A 19666-nucleotide genomic window follows, 5' to 3' on the forward strand; every position below is an offset into this window, starting at 1 on the left:
ATAATGTAAGAATTCATGCGCCAAAAAGAGGGGGCTGGAACGATTGGAACCGAAAGTAAAAGGAATAATAAGAACATTAAGCTCATCAGACGAGATCCAATAACCGGAGTCGTTTAGGCCGTGCCAGAGAGAAAGTCTTCTTGGACAAACTTAGTTCATCTCTGTGCGACCATCATGAACACCATGACTGACTACTGTCCAATAACCAAGGCCTAGCCTTTTATCCAACTCTCTACAAATTTTATTGTTTGGGCCTTTAACGTTCGAACCCAATACCAGTTTGAGGTCGTTACAAATTGAGTCCTTACAATTATATAGTAAATAACATTTGATTGACACAAAATTTGACATATGTATTAAAAGTATAAAGAACATGAAATTTAACGGTTAGATTTTTTAAATATGTAGTAATATTTATTTTAATAGATAAGGTCATAACCTTAGACTATAACAAATTTTGTAACTAAATTTTGTCCATATATTTAATAATGTATAAAGAATGTCTCATTGATCAAAAGTAAGGATGGTGATTGGGAGGGTTGGTTGGGTCACAATTTTTAAAATTTTAAGATACGATCGATACGTACAATACTAGGAATACAACATTTAATTAATATCTCTAGGTATCTTCTAGACTTATTTTATGTTTAATTCTAGTTTTCAAAATAAATAACAACTATAAAAAATTTTAAAAGCATGTCTAAAATCAAAATATTTTTTTAATACAAAATTATATTATTTTCCTCCTAAGACCAATGTAGGAGTTTTCTTAGCATTTCCGTGTTTGACATGTATCCAACACAATAAGGTATCTTATGAATCGAATATACGTATCTACACTCTCACAGTATTGTAGATCCCTTTATCCTATGCATAAAATAATTATTGGTTTGACATGGACCAGAGATTTTTAGAAGTATCAATTCAATTATTAAACAACAAACATAAATCATGCTCCTTCTAAGAAAGAACATAAAGCATGCTTCGTTAATAAGTCATATTTAACATCAAATCAAGTACCACCAACTTAAGAATATCCGGGCAAGGGCGTAGTGCACTGGTCACTTCCGGTTGAGACTCGGTTCAAGCTTAATGTAGATGGGCGACTTTCGCCACTCACAAGTCTGTTGGAATAGGAGCTGTGTTATATGTGATTACATAAGAAGGGTGGGGTTTGCTTTGAGTAATAAGAAACTGTATGCCCATTTAGGCCCTCTGGAGATTGAAGCAAAGGCGACAGAGGAAGGGGTAAGTTTTGCTTGGGACGCCAACATTAGAGATTTGGTGGTAGAGAGTGACTCACATATTGTTATTGACACTTTAAGGGTCATGGCACAGCACCAGTAGTGCAGTGTTTATTGAAAATGTCATTAAGGGACAGAGCAAGTTGTTAGAGTTCAAACGCATACTTATTTCCAACGTTAAAGCAATCACCTAGTACATATCTTGGCTTTATATGCCAAAAACATTGACAATTATGTAATATGAATAGAGAAAAATTCTAGTATGGTTGAGTCCATTTTGGCTCAAAATGTATTAAATTTATTTTCTTTTTAATAAAGTTATTACAATTTTCTTATAAAAAAAAAATAATTAAAGCAGGCTAAAAAGCACAAAGTCATCCACTAATTTTTGATTTATTATAGATATTATTATTAAAATTACTGCCGAATGTCGAATTGATATTGAAACAGGATCACAATTCACACAAAATGATAATGCGCATTGCAGAAAGAAAATGCCGAAATCAACGTAGTTTTAAGAACTGAAAATCAAGGCGTAGAAGACTAAGAATAGCAGAGAAACCACTGCCGCCACCTTGAGGAGGCTGTGGAGTTACGGGTCTCATTTGATTTGAATCCATGCGGTCAAGCAGGTTCCATTTTCTTTTCTTTTTGGCGTACAAAATGCGATAGAATTTTTTTTTGGTATTGATAGTTTTTTTTTTTTTTTTTTAATTTCATCTTTTGGGTCTAAACATTTTTTATTTTTTTTATTTTTTTGAGGTTAGTAATTTAGCTTATAACATGAGGAAGGAATTTTGTTTGAGTAATGTTAGGATTACAACTTTTACTATAACTTTGTTACAATTTATCTATGTGGCAAGTTGTGAGTGATGGAATTGTGAATCCACATTAACCCACTACTTTTACTCCGTCACTCACAACTTACCATGTTAACAAGTTGTAACAAAAATTGTGGTCTTAGCATTTTCCATTTTGTTGAGGGAAAATGTATAAAGAACCACTATGTACAATGTTACGTCACATACTTACATGTCATATGCTAACATATGATTCTAGCCTTGAAAAAAGAAAAAGATAAAATATTAATACTTTTAAGTTTTGAGCTAATATCAATCATGTTCAAAACTTTTCAAAATTAACTAATTTGATCCTTAATCTCCATGAGAGAGGAGAAAATTTAGTAACGGTTTAGGGTCCAAGTTAGATTTAAGGACCAAGTTAGTCTATTTTAGAAAAAATTGTACTTAGCTGGCATTGGTCCTAGGGGTGTCAACTGTATTTTACCAAAAAATAAAAAATAAAATAATAATAATAATAATAATAAGAGAGAAAGATGCTGTAACAAGAAGTCTTCCTCTATGGAAAGTACAAACCTTCAATATTTTTAGCTAGGATTAGATTGTCCTAATCTGTTTGTTTAGATGAAACCTCTTGTGAAGATAATTTTTTATGTTTTCTTGTATTTGGCAGTATTAAAAAAATAATTCAAAGAAATTTTTTTTTTAGTCAACAAAAAATTCTATGAAAAATATTACTTATATTTTAGAGATTATTTTTCACATCAAACTAAATAAAAAAAGTTAAGAGGTAATATGAAAACTATTGAAAAATAACTTTATCTCATTTTGAGGCCACTACCAATATAAGAAAATGAGATAGTATTCCAAAAATATAATTTTAAGAAAAATGACTTATTCTAGAAAACATTAAAATGGAGCGTAAATATTGGTTCATAATTATGGGATAATCTTCTATTTATCTTTTGATTACCTTAATTTACATCAGAATTTTATTTGAAAATTCTAGTATTTTGTTAAAATATATGGTACACAAAATTTATTTTATTTTTTGTGTATGTAAAAAATTTATTTAATCTTAAACATTAATATAGGGAATTGCCTTATTAAATATTTTTTGTAATAATAAATAAACTTTTTTTTTCTTTTCTTTGCGGTGAATAATAGATAAACTTTTAAGAATAAAGATTGTATAAAACATAAATATGTTACACTGTGTTTATGAATCACAAATTTTAAGGGTAAAATGGCATTACTGAAAATAAAAATTAAATTCATAACTTTTTGTCAAATCTGAAAATGATTTTGATATTTCAACCATATTTCTCTTTTTTTTTGGTAAATGACATTACAAGTTACAACCAAACTATGCACCTTTCTTGACAATGGGAAATTTCGTGTGATGAATGATAAGGCAAGTGCTATCCCGATTTCACTGTTAAACGAACCTTTTCTTTTTGTGTGTGTGTGGATAATAATACTGCTAATATCAAACTTATTTGCCATGAAATGTATTAATTTTTATTTCAAAGAGTCAAATACATTTTTTCTTGATTCCGAGGATGATGAAAGCATTTGGAAAAAACTCAAGTCGCCCTCCCTATTCATTTCTCTTCAGCGAAAAAAAGAAGAAGAAAGCATTCGAGAAAATAAAGGAGAGATTAATGTTGCAAGCTGGCAATTGGGAAATAAATTCCTATGTAAATTACTTTCCAGCAGTTTCCTATTGACTCCATTGTTCATTTCAATTCAAGGAATCATTGTTAAAGACTTAGTGAGCATTTGGATACTGCTGAAATATCCAATGTTTTGCGTCTGACATTTGTAGTCCGTGGGACCCACAAACCTCTTTTTTCACACCCAAAACTGAAAAATGAGTCTGTCAATAGGTTTTGTGCACTGTTCACGGGACCTACAAACCTCTTTTTTCAGCAAAATTTTCATTAAAAATGGGTCTCACGGCACTATTCACACATTTAAAAATTATTTTGTTACAGTGTTTTCAGTAATAAGCAGTATCCAAACAGACTCTTAGAGCCATTGGAGCCATTTTCAGCTATATAATCAAAGACTTTGGAATAATTGGACAGTTAGCCCTTACTTCCACCCAAAGAGTTTAAAAGAAAATGGCATATTTTATTGAAACTTCAAACTTTATAGCATTATATCTTTCTGTACTTTTTTTAATGCCTTTTTGTTAATTTTAAGTAAAATATAGGTTACTTCCACTTAACGGTTTACTATACAAATATCACAAAACGCGGTTTCAGAGTTGGTCTATAGCCACGTTTATAAAACGAGGACGTCCAGGGGTGGAGACGCATTTTGAAAAAACACGGCTCAAATTACCCCCTGTAGCTGCGTTTTAAAAAAACGCAGCTTAAAAATGCGTTTTTTGAAGTGTGCTTTGAATTTTTCATAACAGCATAACAATCAATAAATTATTGAAACATTATTTTTTTTTCTCTTTTAAAATGTGTCCATTTTAAGTTTTTAACTCATAATTGAACTCCTTCACCCAAAAAAAAAAAAAAAAACCTCATAAATGAACATGTAATATTATTTAACCTGATTTCTTAGACCACTAGTTAACATGAACTAATTTAGTTTCATGATTCATTTGCACATTGTAAGGACATGATTTGGATCCCAAGCCTAAAGTGTTAATGGATCTAGACCCAATGAGCCCAATACAATGAATTTGTAGAGAGTAGGTTGGAAAATTAGGTTCTAATCAGTTAGGTAACAGTTAGAAGAGATTTAGGAGACAATTAAGTAAAAGTAGATTGGATTTGTCTAAGGAAATTCGTTCTCAACACAGTCCGAAGAGATCAGTTCTTATATATATATCACTTGAAATTGGTTACAGATACAATTTTGATTGCTACAGTGCTTTCTCTCTTAATTCTTCGATCCCTTCTCCATGGAGGGTCTCTTATATTATATAGTTCTCTTTGGACGATCTTGGCCCTCCACTTGTTGATCATCCAAGCCACTACTCGAGTACTTGTCCCATCAAACATCCTCTTCGGCCTTCTGTAAGTTGGGGTAGTCAAGACAGCATTGTTCAGGAGTCTTCTCCACATTAATGCAATCAAAAAGTTAGCTACCAAACTTTTAATGCGATGGTAACAGCTTTTCCTCATTTTTTCATGTTCCTTCTAGATACTTATCTTTATCTATGGAATGGTCTGAAATGTTACTCTTGATGGTAGACCACATCTTCCGACCTCGACTTTGATTAGCCGAGGAGGCACTCCTCCTCAGACCCCTTCTTAGGCGATCATGACCAGACCTTACCCCTTTGCATGGTAACCTGGATCCTTATGATAGTGCTTGTTTGTCCTCAGATTAATTAATGTCCTCAGATTGGGCCCTGGCCCAATATGTATGTAGATATGTACTCCTGGGCCTTTCACCCCCACACACATCATTATCATTGTCTTCTTGAATTCTCTCTCCTCCTCACTCTCAAGGTCCCAACAATTTGAAATGATCAATTTCATTGTCTGTTCTCTCCTTTCCCTTGAGATGATATATTTTATTATAAAAATTTTAAATATATATATTAATTTGATGGTTGGAAGATGGAGCATTTGAATCTTAGATGTATTTTTTTGATAGTTATGTAATTTAAAATTTATTCTATTATCAAAACATAACACTATATTTATTTTTAGATTTGCTAAACCCTTTTACTTTTTGTAAAACTAAAAAGGAAAATAACATGATGGAATCTCATGTACAATTTTCTATTATAATAGAAATATAAATGATTAAGGGCAAAGTTAGGAAGGGATATATGTGTGTGTGCAATAATACAATAAAAGTGTAACAAAATATGTGTTTCAATAAAAGTGTAACAAAATAGAATTGATTATTGCTCCAATAATACGTGTGTGTGTGTTTGGATTGATTTCTTTTATTTTATTAAATTCTTAATTTATTAAAAGTGAGAAACAATACAATTGTATTAAGAAGATAAATTATGGTTTTAAAATTATATATAAGTAAATAAGATAATTAAAAAGAAAAATATTTCAAACTCACGGGGTCCATAATTTTAATTATTTTTTGACATGGTTAAAAATCACTGCAATCCATAATTTTAATTATTTTTGAAATGACTAAAAATCACTACTCTACAATGCAGCCCCCCTTAGACTAACAAGCCAGTGGCAGTGTAAGCTCAAAGGAGAGCTACAACATATGATATTATAACTAATTTGACGATTATAAGAGCATAGGAATCTCTTAGTTAATATCCAATTGATATATATACACACACACAATTGTAGTAGAACTTAGCCTGTATATTAAAAAGGAGGGGTTTTTTTGTATTATCTATTTGAGAGTGTAACAACACATTCATTATATTTTTGAAAAAAATTAAAGTGCAATGACCAATGACCAGACACAATTACTTCCATTTTTGGTAGCTCCAACTATACAACTTCATCCATTAATTTTTGGTAGGTCCAAGGGGCAATTTCTCAGCAATCCACAGAACATTGAATTTGGATAATGTTGGAATGGAGACTATATTGGGTCTATTCCTGTATTCCATCCTCATACTTGTCAAGAAAAGGGGGAACTATTACTAAATAATGGGGGCTTGACTCATTCGCCTTGCTAAGTTTGTTGTGTAAGCTTGATTTGATCATTCCATGTAAAATGTCACAGTTTCCTTTGGTTTAACCAGTAATTGACAATTAATTAAATTGAACTACATAAGTCGAATATACATACTACCATAACATTTTTAGAAGATCTATTTTTTTAAAATTTAATAATTTGATGTTTATAACTTTTATTTTCTTTGGGGAGGTTTGGCATGATGTATGAGGAATGAATCTCTCTCTCTCTCTCTCTCTCTCTCTCTCTCTCTCTCTCTCTCTCTCTCTCTCTCTCTCTCTCTCCTCTCTCTCTCTCTCTCTCTCTCTCTCTCTCTCTCTCTCGGAGAGAAAATGTACAAGCAAAGCAACTTCCATGTGGACTCATGATGGAAAATCAACCAATTCGAGACTTATGAGTCATCATGGATTATCTCATATACACACGTCACATGCAACTATTTGGACGATGAGTTTATTGGTCAAGCATAACGTATACTTGGAGGTTGTAGAATTTAAATTCAATATATCACATTATCAGTTCACAGGGTATTAACTATTAAGAATGTCTCGTGGATTGAAAGAGACTGAGACTACATTTTTTTTTTTTTTTTTGAAACAAAATATAATGGATGAGACATCAATCTCTCATATATCAATATATGTGTGTGTATAACAAATGTGTCTTCATTCTTAAACTTATGTGCATGGTTATTTCTCTCACAACATCTGGGTAAGTTTTTACAAGTAAGAATGCATGTATTTAATGGATAAGATAATTATTTTTTTGCTAATGTTAATATCCAACCCTCTTTTAGTATCTAATTATTTTTTGTGTTAACATAATGATACAACGGAAGAAAATGAATAAGTTATTACAACTGTCTTCCATGAAGGTAGAGAAACTATTATGGACTTATATTCTATTTTCAAAAATAATAGTAGTACTAAAAAAAATACTTTTTTATATTTATGCTTAATTCTTTTTTTATTTATCATTTAATCCTTTGATAATCTTGATTTACATGATAAATTAATTTGAAAAGTAGCCGTATTTTATTGAAATATACGATGATACACAGTTTTTTATATCCACCATATACATCTAATCTTAAATATTAATATAAAGTATTGCTTTATTTGTTATTAAAAAAAAGTATTGCTTTATTTAATATTTTATAATAATAGATAAACTATTAAAATTCTATATATTTCTTAAAAAAAAGGATTACATAGATATTTAAATTGTGTTTATGGACCACAAATTATAAGTAGAAAATGTCATTTATGAAACTAAAAGTTAAGTTCTTAACGTTTTCTCAAATTTTCCAAATGATATTGACATTGCAACCATACCAAGTGCCTTCTTGCTGGCTGTTTGGTAAAGGGAAATTTTGTTTGATGATTGATAACACAAATGCCATTTCAATTGGACAAAATTTGGCTACAATTTCACTCGATATTGATTTATTTGATAAGAATTTTGATAAATTTACGGTAGGATTACATTTTTTTTTTTTAAATCCTAAGAGATTGCAAAATTTTAAAAAATCAAGACCAATAATTATATATGTCATTAATCAAAAAAAAAAAAAAAATCTTCTATCTATTGGAGGAAAATGTACAGGCAACTTCAAAGTGGACTCTCATGTACACAAGTCAGTCAGCATCCTCACTTTCTTTCACCCAAACTCCATTTCATGATTAATAATTTCTTTTCAAAACATATAATTATTGCTTCAACAAATAGATAATTAAAAAAAAAAAACCCTGTTTTGCTTGCTGCATTAATTACCCAACTTCACTAATCACTACATGACAACATTTATCCCCTAACCTTTTGTACAAGAACAAATAACACGATGGAATCCTCGTGTATAATGTTCTATTATAATAAAAATATAAACAATTAAGGGCCAATATATGAAGGGAGATCTCTACGTGTCTGTTTGGATTGATTTTTTTGTTAATTTGTTTAATATATTAAAAATGGGTAAGAATATAATTATAACTAAGAGAAAATAAGGTTTTAAAAAATTGTATATAAATAAATAAGAAAATAATTTTAAACAAAGTTTAGATACAAACTTAATTATAGCCAGTGACTACAATCCCCACTAAAAATATTAACAGGACTATATATTTTAAAAATCTAACATTTGGATTGTATATATATTCTTAAATAAGATGTTATTTACTATTCGATCATTAAATTTATTTTTTAAGCATAAATTTAAACTACAAAAATTTGAAATTTAAACATTTGATTGAATTTTGATTTTCTAGAAATTTTGCAACCATAATTAATATAAGAAGAAAATATTATCTAATTATGAATTTGTCAAAATTTATATTCAATAAAAATATAGTTGGTAGAATTATAATCATTGACTATAATTAAGTTTGCGTCCAAATTTTGTCTATAATTTTTTTTTTTTTTAAATAATTCAAACGACAAACCACGAGATCACGATCCCAAAAGGCCAACCCTAGTGTAAGCTCAAAGGACAGCTGCAACATCTAATATATTATATAAAACTAGTTTGAAGATTTTAATAAGTGCATGCGACTCTCTTAGTCAAAATCCACTGATCATATTTTACATTATCGTAGCACGTAGGACTCAGCATGCACATAAAAAGTAAGGACTTTTTTAACAGTGCAATAACCCCAAATGGCTTATACCAATTCTTCCATATTTGGTAGGTCCTAGGTACATTACATTGAAATTTGGATAGTTTCATCCTCATACTTGTAAAGAAAAGACGGAACTATTCAATTAAAGTATTAATAATGGGGCCTTGACCCATTCATGATTGAGCACACTCAGTGTGTCAGCGTGTCGTGTAAGCTTTATCGAATCATTCCATGTGTTATGAGTCATCTATGTTTGGTGATTTCTGATCAAATAGGCCCATAAGAGCATTCGGTACCAAAAAAAAGTTAACAACTAGTATGCTAAAGCTAAAAAAATTTGCAATACTATTACAATTGAGATGGTACTGTAGCAATATTTTAAATTCAAAAATTAATATTTTATTCTACCTACAAAAATCTGCCTCATCTCTCCACTCTCTCATTTTTTCTCTCTCTTTAGAATATATTATTTTATTATATAGATATATTATTTTATTGTGCAGATATATTATTTTAATATGTAATATAGTAAAATAAAAGTTGAAATGTTGAGTGTATTGTAAAATAATATTACATAATTGATAAAATAGTTTTTTGAGATGTTAAAATAAAATAAGATGGAATTATCGGATGTAAATGCTCTAACCGTATAAAAGTCATTGTTTTCTTTTTCTTTTTTGCTGAATAGTCAGTTTTCTTTTCTTTTTCTTTTTTGGTTTAACAAGTGATTTACAGTCACAGTTTTATATCTATATATATATATATATAGAAAGAGAGAGATGCGATTTTAACACAAAAACATACCACAAACTTAAATAAAATAATTCAAAAAATATTTTTAAAAACAAAGAGAAATAAATCAGTCATGTAAGATTATAAAATTTTAGATTCATATAACCAGTTGTCTCTGCAGCCCTACGTCCTTTATCACTAATCATTAAACTACTAGAATATTTCCCATTTAAAAATCAAAAAGCTTACTGTATTCGAAAAATTATATAGCAATTTACATATTGGCCAACCCCACCCAAAAAAAAAAATAAAAATAAAAAGCAAAAAAGAATCACTTGAGATGAGAAGTGGAAAATGATGAAGAAAGGAAGAGTGCTAAATAAGTTGAAGAAAAAGTTGACAACATGGGACAACAAATAGTTGTTAAAGTTATTTAGGGAAAAAAAAAAAAAAAGTTGTCAAGAGTCTTGATGATACCTTACAAATATAATATAAGAAGCAATTATTTTATTCCGTTTCACTTTTTTTTTTTTTTTTTTGGGTTAAAATTCTATTAGAGGAAGGAAAATAATAGAGTTCTGCAATTACTTTAGGACTTGACTTAGATTTAGTGTCCAATTACACTAGATCCATTCAGAACACATATAACTAGACAATTAACCTGATGCTTACTCATTACTTTAATCCTATAGGTGGAAGTAGGAATAACAAATAAAGCCATAAAAAGAGACAACCTGGGTTAAACGAATAGGATCCCCTTGACCTAACTTTATAGTGTACTTCACAAAACAAAGTAAAATTCCTCAACATACCTTGGGTTGGCTGAAGATGCTCTCAAATGGTAAAATGACTAAAATCAATGGAAGTTTATGTGGGAAATCTTCAAAGTAACCTATCGGTTTTTTAGGGGGAGGACTGTGTAATTTGGCCAAAGGGAATAACTGGCTTTTTCTAAAGCAAGAGTCTTTTTTCTTTTTTTTTTTCTTTTTTTTTTTTAAATTTTTTTATGCCTTGAATTCAATGTTTTTGCCTTTTGGTATGCCTACAGTTGTCCCTCTTGATTATATGGTCCAGAAGCCCAAACTTAGGAAAAATGGCCTAAGCCCCAACTATGGGCTTACTCAATTTGAGCCCCTCCAATTCCATTAACAAGATTCAATAGACATTTGAACAAACACATGGTAAGATAATGACTCTAAATTTAGTAAGGATGGGGTAGAAAATTTATATTTTACACATTCCAATAATGATTGCCACATTAGCATTTTACTTAAAATTCAATATATCTTACCATACCTAATAGCATCTTAATAAATTCCCAATTTGGTTGGATTGAGTGTAATTGTACTTATTCTAAAATATATAATAAGATGATATGACATGTTGGGATTGGAGAGATAAAACATGGGTTTTACATCACATCTTTACAAAATTTAATTTCTAAGAGGAATAGGCAAGCTTTGGTTTGGCATTTTTAAATATAAATGGGATGAGTTTATAAGGCAATTCCTAGAATTTAATAGGGTTTTGTATGTAAAATAGTTAAAGGATTTGGGATGGAAGAACTTGATTTCTTCCAAATCTGAACCATTATCATTTCCTTAAAAAAAAAAAAAAAAACTCAATTATTTGGGGAAAGAAAAATAACATCTACAATAAAATTAGTTCACACAAAATTGCACAATTTCTTTCTTACTATTGCAAATTTGGTATATTTGATGGTAAATAATATCAATTTGAGATGATACCCTTATTTTTCTAGTGTAAATAAGTATTTGACCCCTTTATAAACAGTAAAAGAACAACTATACATGGTGGGCTGACTTTTGTAATGAACAAGTGCCAAACAAGTCTTGTAAATGGTCAAAAAAAAAAATTTATTATTATTATTCTTTTGTATTTTTAGCATCTATTTGTACTACAAGGACATTTGTCTATAGGTTGTTTCATCAGTAAACTCATTCATTCTCCACTCAATTGTCAATCATATAGGAGATTCTTAGCCTATTAAATGATCTACGTTATAGAAAAAAAAAATATATATATATATATATATATATTACCGATAATACATAAGAACATAAACATGGATGGGATGATCATTTGAGTGGCAGTGGTTGAATACTCAGATCAGTAATGCTTGTGTTTTGATTGTTGTCTGCATTTACGGGTCTATCTCAACAAGGGTTTTGGCTTAAGTATAGAAGTGATATTGTTATTGTTGCAACTTACTAATATGACAAATTGTGAATAGTATATAAAAAGATGATGTTGCTATTAAATGAAATCCTCAACAAAACTGACATGTTAGGATTCAATTGAAAGTTCAGTGATAAAGACATCTTTTGTGATGCCCTTATTAGTGATTCTAACCCCCATTTCCCCCTCCCCTAGTATAGTAGTGTTAGTGATAGATACATGTAAAAGTAATGTTATTTTAATTACAAATTTACCATATTAACAAATTGTGGAAACTTACACCTTTGGCATTATTATTAGCATAATATCTGTTATCACAAAAATTACTATGAGTATGCTAACTTACACGACTAGTAACCATGGAAAGATGATACTATCTATTTGATACATATAATTGGAAAATGATACAAGTTGTGGTATTTTATCTTCTTATATTTATAATGAATTCTACCATGAATTTAATTAGTGAAATCTTTTTTTTTTTTTGAGAATCTAGTGAAATCTATTAAAAATGTGAAAGAAGAAAGTATCACATCACTATACTTAAAAAATACTTAATAATTACCTCATATCACCATCAGCCCACATGGGTTGGACCCCACAAGCCGATTCATTGAGAAATGTGGTTACATGCATCATATACATAATATATCATTAAACAATCAATAGGTAAAGAGATATTAAACAAAAACAAAAATCAAACTTGGACACATAGATCTTCTTAAGAGTTAAGAGGCCTCTCAGTGTTTCTGGGCCTGTTCGGCTGGCCCAATACCTCGCCACATTTAGATTTTTTTTTTTTTTTTAATTTTTTTTAGAAGCACTCCACCGCCGCATATTTTATCTATACAGATAGAGAAGAAGAGAGCAGAGTGCGTTGGAGTTGGAGTTCGTGAAGTCGGCTGGGTAATGCTAACTTCCCTGGCGGGTGAGGAAACGAAAACATGGTGGCCCTCACAGCGAGCTTCGCAGCAGCACCATCAGCAGCAACAATTACAATGGCGATGGCGAAGAAACGCAGTGGTGGGACAGTGTGTTACGCTGAGTTGTCGTTCCCTTCGTTTCTCCCAAAACAAGTGGAGAATATCAAAGACACTTTCGCTCGTAAGCTCGCCACGAGGATTGACAGACTTCCTGTACCTGTACGTAAACTCTCACTCTTCTTATTTGCCCTTAGAATTTTGTATCGTTGAAATTACTTTTTTTGTCCACCGATAACATCATGTAACAACCTGCCGCTGCCCCTTATTATTTGTTGTGAAAATGTTTTGAAAACTTTGTAGACATAACATTTATCTTCAAATAAGCTAAAAGATAAGTTAGGAAAATTATCAATATTATGTGTAAATTCGTCCTTCTTCATACTACCCATTATTGGGTGCATTCATTTGAAACATTCCAAAATAGAATAGAGAACTAACAAAATAGATGGGATGCATGGAATTAAGAGAATATTTAACCATTTAACTATTATTTTAACATCGGCCAAGCCTTGCATTCCCCTTTTTCCCAAAACTATTCATGCATTTACTTACTTTTAGGAGACTTATTGTCCATCTAATCTTAAGGTATGTTAACAACTTAACTCTAGAAGTACAGTGTATATATATATATATATATTCTATTAGTTATACATTATGCATTAGGTGGAATAACAATACATAATGAATAAACATCCTTTGTCCCAACGTAGGTGTTCCATTTTATACTCTACTAATTGCAACCTACCACTTCTCTTGGTTTTTCTTTATAAATTAATTGAAGTATAAAGTTAAAAAAATATATCTGACTCATGTCATACTCTAGTTGGTAGAGTATAAAGTGGAACACTCTTAGCAGGACGGAGGATTTTTCTTCATTTGTAACGTACTGCCCGTAGTTTCTACTTGAGCCTACTTGACTCCCAAGATATAATATTTCCTATTTGTGACTGCATATATCCTTTTTAATACAATGTGCCTGCCAAAAATTGCAGGTCGGCTTCTCGGATAATAGTATCATGAGTAGTTGTGTGAGGCCATTAATACAGAGCAAGACAAGTCCAGTGGTTCTTCTCCATGGTTTTGACAGGTCTTTAGCATTGCTGTTTTGAAAGATGTCATTTGCTTAATTTGTCTATGGAGTTCACTGCTAGATCTTATTATTCAGCTCCTGTTTAGAATGGAGGTACACGTATCCGTTGCTTGAGGAGGCTGGTTTAGAGACTTGGGCTGTGGACATACTTGGTTGGGGTTTCTCTGATTTAGGTTTGTTTTATCTGCTTGTGTGTGTGTGTGTATATATGTGTTTTTTGGCCTATTAGCAAATTAGCATTTACTTGGGCTCTAGACATGCTAGGCATATCCTTTCTCGGACTAAAGCTTTGTTGTTGTTGCGTGTTTACTCTTTTTTAAGAAAAAATGCTTTGTTTCTTGTTTCACGTGTCAGAAAGGCTTCCACCATGTAACGTGGCATCTAAGCGTGAACACTTTTATCAGGTACTTCTTATTGGTTCATGGATGTCTTTTATTCTTGTGTATACGAAGGAAATTTTTTCACCAAATTTGTATTGTGATGGAAGCTTTAAATATAATAGGAAGCCTAAAACATACATATGACACTTTGACAGCTTCTTTGCATGTCCTTTATAAGTGATATGGCTAAGTTTTTCTGGCATTGTTATGAAGCTTTGAATCAATATTTTTTTTTATTAGTTTAAATAAAATTGACAGTCAATTGCATGTTTGAGTTTTGTGGGCATATCATTGGCAAAAGAACCTATCTCCACTACATAATGATAGCACCTTGTTCACATACATAGTGTTTTATCCTTAAATGGACTTGTCCCATCTCAACAACAGCTTTGGAAATCACACATCAAAAGGCCAATGATATTGGTTGGACCAAGCCTCGGTGCTGCTGTTGCAATTGACTTTGTAGCTAACCATCCAGAAGCCGTGAGTATATTGAATAATTGAACTTATGATTATGAACCTCGATCAACCCTCTAACATTCTATGAAACATCATTGTTTCTAGTTCACCTTTTTCAGGTTGAAAAGCTGGTTTTAATCGATGCAAGTATGTATGCAGAAGGCACAGGAAATCTAGCAACTTTACCCAGAATTGCAGCATGTGCTGGGGTGAGTCTTTCCATAAAACTATAAGTCCAGACTACTAACAATTTTAAATTATTTCTGCTATCAAAATTTATTTAAGGCCATCACGTCATGAAAGTCATGTTTTTTTTTGCTCATTGCCTGAGCCTTAACTTATGTTAATATTGTTTTATTTAGAGGTTTCCTTTCTGTTAGTGATATCTTCAATCAATTTATTACTTTTATTGTTAAGTACACATGCACTGCTCAAATGGCATCTCTCCTCCTTATAGGAATAAGCTGGAGGTGAGATCATGGCTTCTTCTTCTTCAAATGAATTATATTATTCTTTATACAAACCACCTGAATACTTTCCCTCAAATTGCCACTATCCAACTCAACACCCTCTGCGTGAGTGCTTAGCCACCCATGATCCCTTTAGTTAATCATTGATTATGATGCTTGTGTTTAGATGTTAATATGGACTCATTTTTTCATCATATATAAAGCTTTTATACTTGATTCTCAAATGTCGATACACAGTAATGCTTCAAGATTTTCTATGAGAGGCTTCAGAAACAGGAGAACTCTCAAATAATTTTGATCAGATATAAGCTTCACATCATGCTATTTTTATTAATTTACCTGAAGGAAAATTACCAAAAATTGAAACTTTCTAGTTTCTGAGATCCATCAGGTTTACAAGAGTTGATAGTGGATAATATATGTAGTGAGTTGTTACCTTCAATTCAAGGATATTTAGAGGTTTTCCAACCAAATATACAACTGTTGCCTCTTGCTTTTTGGACTTGCCAACAAAAATGTGATAGAGGAGGAGCAAGCCTTACAATTGCCTCAGCACCTTGCATTTTGGATTTTGTATTCATGTTTCACCTCGTACAATCTGTAATTCTAACATTTTTAATTAAATGTGAAAGTGGCTCAGAATCAACCATTAAACATCAAAGATCAACTAATGTGGATGATATGTTCTGGTTTTGGTATGCTATCCTTTTATTCATCACCTAACATTATAAAAACCATTGATTGTATTTTCTTCTTTAACAGCACCTATTATGACTAAGTACTTTGCAATAATGGATTCTAGTATGTTGCTGATACAAATGCAAAGTAGATCATATGACCATAATTGTCTTTAAAAAGAAGTTAGACGTTAAAATTTAAAAGCGAAGCAAAATAAGCCTTCTTTAGTTATGCCTAACCCTTTTTTTGGAGGGTGGGGGAGGTTGTATTATACATTAATTAACAATGACTGTGGGCACTCTTGTTGGATCAGGTTTATTTATTGAAGAGCATCCCGCTGCGCTTATATGTAAATGTTTTGGCCTTTACTGGCATCTCATTTGGTACTAGCTTAGATTGGACTAATGTGAGTGTATACTCAGAAAAAGTTCTAGTTGTTATGTCATTAGTTTTACTGTATCATAATATCTTTAAAAATATGGGGTGCTGCATTAGTGATTTTGGATCTAATGATATTTTTTTTCCTGTTATCGTATCTAGGTGGGCCGCTTGCATTGTCTATATCCTTGGTGGGAAGATGCAACTGTGGATTTTATGATTAGTGGGGGATATAATGTTAGTGCAAAAATACAGCAGGTATATCCCGAATAGCGTTGCCATTTAAATCAACAAATGTTATTGTGTTGTTTTGTCCTGTATATACAAAAGAGGACCCTTGTTATAAAACAAATGGAGTGGAAACAATGCTTAGAGAAGGGGAAACTTAAGTTTGCACATAACAGATATCTATGGACTATGGTGCATGTGAAGGAGAACATTTGATGTTCAAGAGCTCATAGATCCTTCATTCATTTTCAGGCATTTCATTTCTCTTATTGCATGATCTTTTTAACTTTCTGGTGCCTCAAAAGATGGTCAATAAAGCCCTGCAGCAACTTCTAAATGATCTCCAACGTGGGAAATTTAATTGGCAGACGCAACTGCCTTGGTTTTTATCTTGCTTGTTAATTTGTGCTGCTCTTCCCAATCTCTTTTCTGGATCCTTAAGATCTTTGAGAATTTTTTTTTAAATAACAATAATAATCATTTTTATTAGAGGAAATTTCCAACCCCCCCCCCCCCTCTCTCTTGCTGGTGTAAGAACATGTGGCAGGTGTCCATGCATAAGTTTGGTAGATCTAAGCATGAAATTTACTACAAGTTGCTTGTCTTCCTCACATATCATTGGAGTTGCTATTTTGAGCTCAAAGTTGTTAAATAGAATTATCCATAACAAGGTTAATTATAGTTGTACTATTTGTGTATGAGAGAGAGAGAGAGAGAGAGAGAGAGAGGATTCTGATGGAAGTGTTCGTTAAATTTTGTGTGGGAATGAATCTGCCTTTAGTTCCAGAAGAAGGTTTATTGGCATATACTAAGTTGTGTTCGTGTTTTTACCTCTTCACCCCCACCCCTCTGCCCCCTTTTAATGATAATTTCATATCTCAATTGATCGCCACAAAATTTTACTGTCTCTGAAAATGCTGTTTTCAATTTTATTTACCAGGTAAAGCAAAAGACACTTATCATATGGGGTGAGGATGACCAGATCATTAGTAACAAGCTTGCAGTGGTTAGTTTATTTTATGGAATTAAAGCATAGAATGCAACTGATAAGTAATGGAAAACATGCTCAGGATTCAGTTGGAATAACAGATTTGCTAAAAACATTATGCAGAGACTGCACTGTGAACTGCCAAATGCAACTATACGTCGAATACCAGATTGTGGTCATCTTCCTCATGTCGAAAGGCCCAACTCAGTTGCCAAATTGATTGTGGATTTTGTTCAAGAAGATTGCTATAAAGAGATTGAATGTGTTTCCCAATATTGAAGTCCACTTTCAACTAATTCAAGAGAATTTTTGTAAATGTAAAAAATCTGTCACAATTTGCATTCCATTTTTGCTTGAAGGTGACAAGCCATCTTTTATATTATTTGTTAGGCAAGAAACTTATTCGTAATAGACATAGGTGCTGCCAGTCATTTTATTTGTATGCATTAAAACTGAATTAAACATATAACTTATTAACTACATCCTGCGTAGAAAAATATTATCATCAATTTCACATCCATGTGATGCTTCAAATACTCATTCCGGAGTTGCTTTGATTTTAGGGACTAGTCTTAATTTCCTATATTTGCATCCTATTGTTTCTTACCAAAATGGAATCTGCATCCTATTGTAAATTTCTTGCTTCTTTCTACAAATTGATGAGGAAGTTGGATAGAAGCACATTCCTGCATACTTCAGTATGTAAATGGTTTAGTGCTTTTCAAGACTCAAAAGGACTCCCGTTATCATTGTTATGTGTATCCTGTTTTAGTAATCAAAGTTTTAGTTTCGATGAGAAATGTTAGCATAATAACCTTATCTTGTAAAGAGTTTTTTCAAAAAACTAATTTACACTTTGTGTGGAAACTTTGATTAGTAGTCTGTTTAAGCTGATCCTAAAATTGTTGGAATTGAAACTTGAAAGACACTATTATGAGCCTTTATGTACATGACACCGCAGGTTTTATATAAAAGTAGGGCCTTTCAAATTCCTGGGGCTACAACTGGCCAGGAATCATTTTCATTGGAAGGAATGGCAAAGATTGTATTAAAACATCTACCAGTGTTTGAATGTGTGTTATACTTGATGTTTTGGCAACATGTCTTGCAAGATATGCTGATGATGAAGCTTGGGACTACAACTCTTGTTGAACAAGATTTTGACATTTCACATGAACAAATAGACCAAAACACATACAAATGCTCTTCTTTTCCTTTTATGAGCAGATGAATATGAATGCAATGCTTTCTGTATGTGAAGGATTCATGCTCTACCATTAACTGACATATCATCTCACCCAGTGGTTGGCTGCCATGATTCCCTGGATTATGGGAAGTCATTTTAAGTTTAGAGGATTAATTACAAGTTTTGATACTTTAACAACACTGCCCAAATTAGAGGGGAAAATATGAATTTTACGCTTTTTAGCCAAATTAAAAAATGTTACCATTAGCCATTAAAGGTCCCACTACTCATTATCATGCAACCGAGTGAGTCTATTGTATTATCATAGATTTTTCATTTTAGAACTTGTGAGGTCACTGAGTTGTAAATCATTTGATTTGGTTGGTAGTTCACGAGTCTCTCTCAAGTTCCAACACTGTTAAGCCAAAGCATATGATCGATTGCTTTTTTTTAAACCAGGTATATATGGCCTTGCATGTCAAAAACAATTATTCCAACAAGGGTTTGACACTTGCTGGGCCCAACCATGAATTAATGACTCAAAAGGTTAAATCTTTTTCCGGTGATGTTAGAAGCATAATTTTTGCCACGCCTCTTTTCT

General features: G+C 31.6%; 1 protein-coding gene across 2 annotated transcripts; it reads left to right on the forward strand.

Moving 5' to 3' along the window:
* The first annotated feature begins 13060 nt into the window (after positions 1–13060).
* On the forward strand, positions 13061–18397 carry LOC115978929 (uncharacterized hydrolase YugF-like). 2 transcript variants are annotated; one of them, XM_031100851.1, is made up of 10 exons: positions 13061–13367; positions 14201–14295; positions 14374–14471; positions 14653–14702; positions 15066–15161; positions 15257–15346; positions 16599–16691; positions 16826–16921; positions 17832–17897; positions 18003–18397. In XM_031100851.1, exons 1-10 carry the CDS (start codon positions 13170–13172, stop codon positions 18156–18158), a joined length of 1038 nt encoding a protein of 345 aa, XP_030956711.1. In that variant the 5' UTR covers positions 13061–13169; the 3' UTR covers positions 18159–18397. The 2 variants fall into 2 exon arrangements, with proteins under 2 accessions (XP_030956711.1, XP_030956712.1); XM_031100852.1 differs by lacking the exon at positions 16599–16691.
* Positions 18398–19666: the final 1269 nt, after the last annotated feature.

Source organism: Quercus lobata, chromosome 3 (assembly GCF_001633185.2).
Source record: "Quercus lobata isolate SW786 chromosome 3, ValleyOak3.0 Primary Assembly, whole genome shotgun sequence".
Taxonomy (NCBI): domain Eukaryota; kingdom Viridiplantae; phylum Streptophyta; class Magnoliopsida; order Fagales; family Fagaceae; genus Quercus; species Quercus lobata.

Excerpts from the sequence above, each read along its gene's own strand:
- LOC115978929 (XM_031100851.1), top strand. The coding sequence starts at position 13,170 with ATGGTGGCCCTCACAGCGAGCTTCGCAGCAGCACCATCAGCAGCAACA. Across the intron at positions 15,347-16,598 it reads GAATTGCAGCATGTGCTGGG|GTTTATTTATTGAAGAGCAT; the intron begins GTGAGTCTTTCC and ends TTGTTGGATCAG. Across the intron at positions 16,922-17,831 it reads TTAGTGCAAAAATACAGCAG|GTAAAGCAAAAGACACTTAT; the intron begins GTATATCCCGAA and ends TTTATTTACCAG.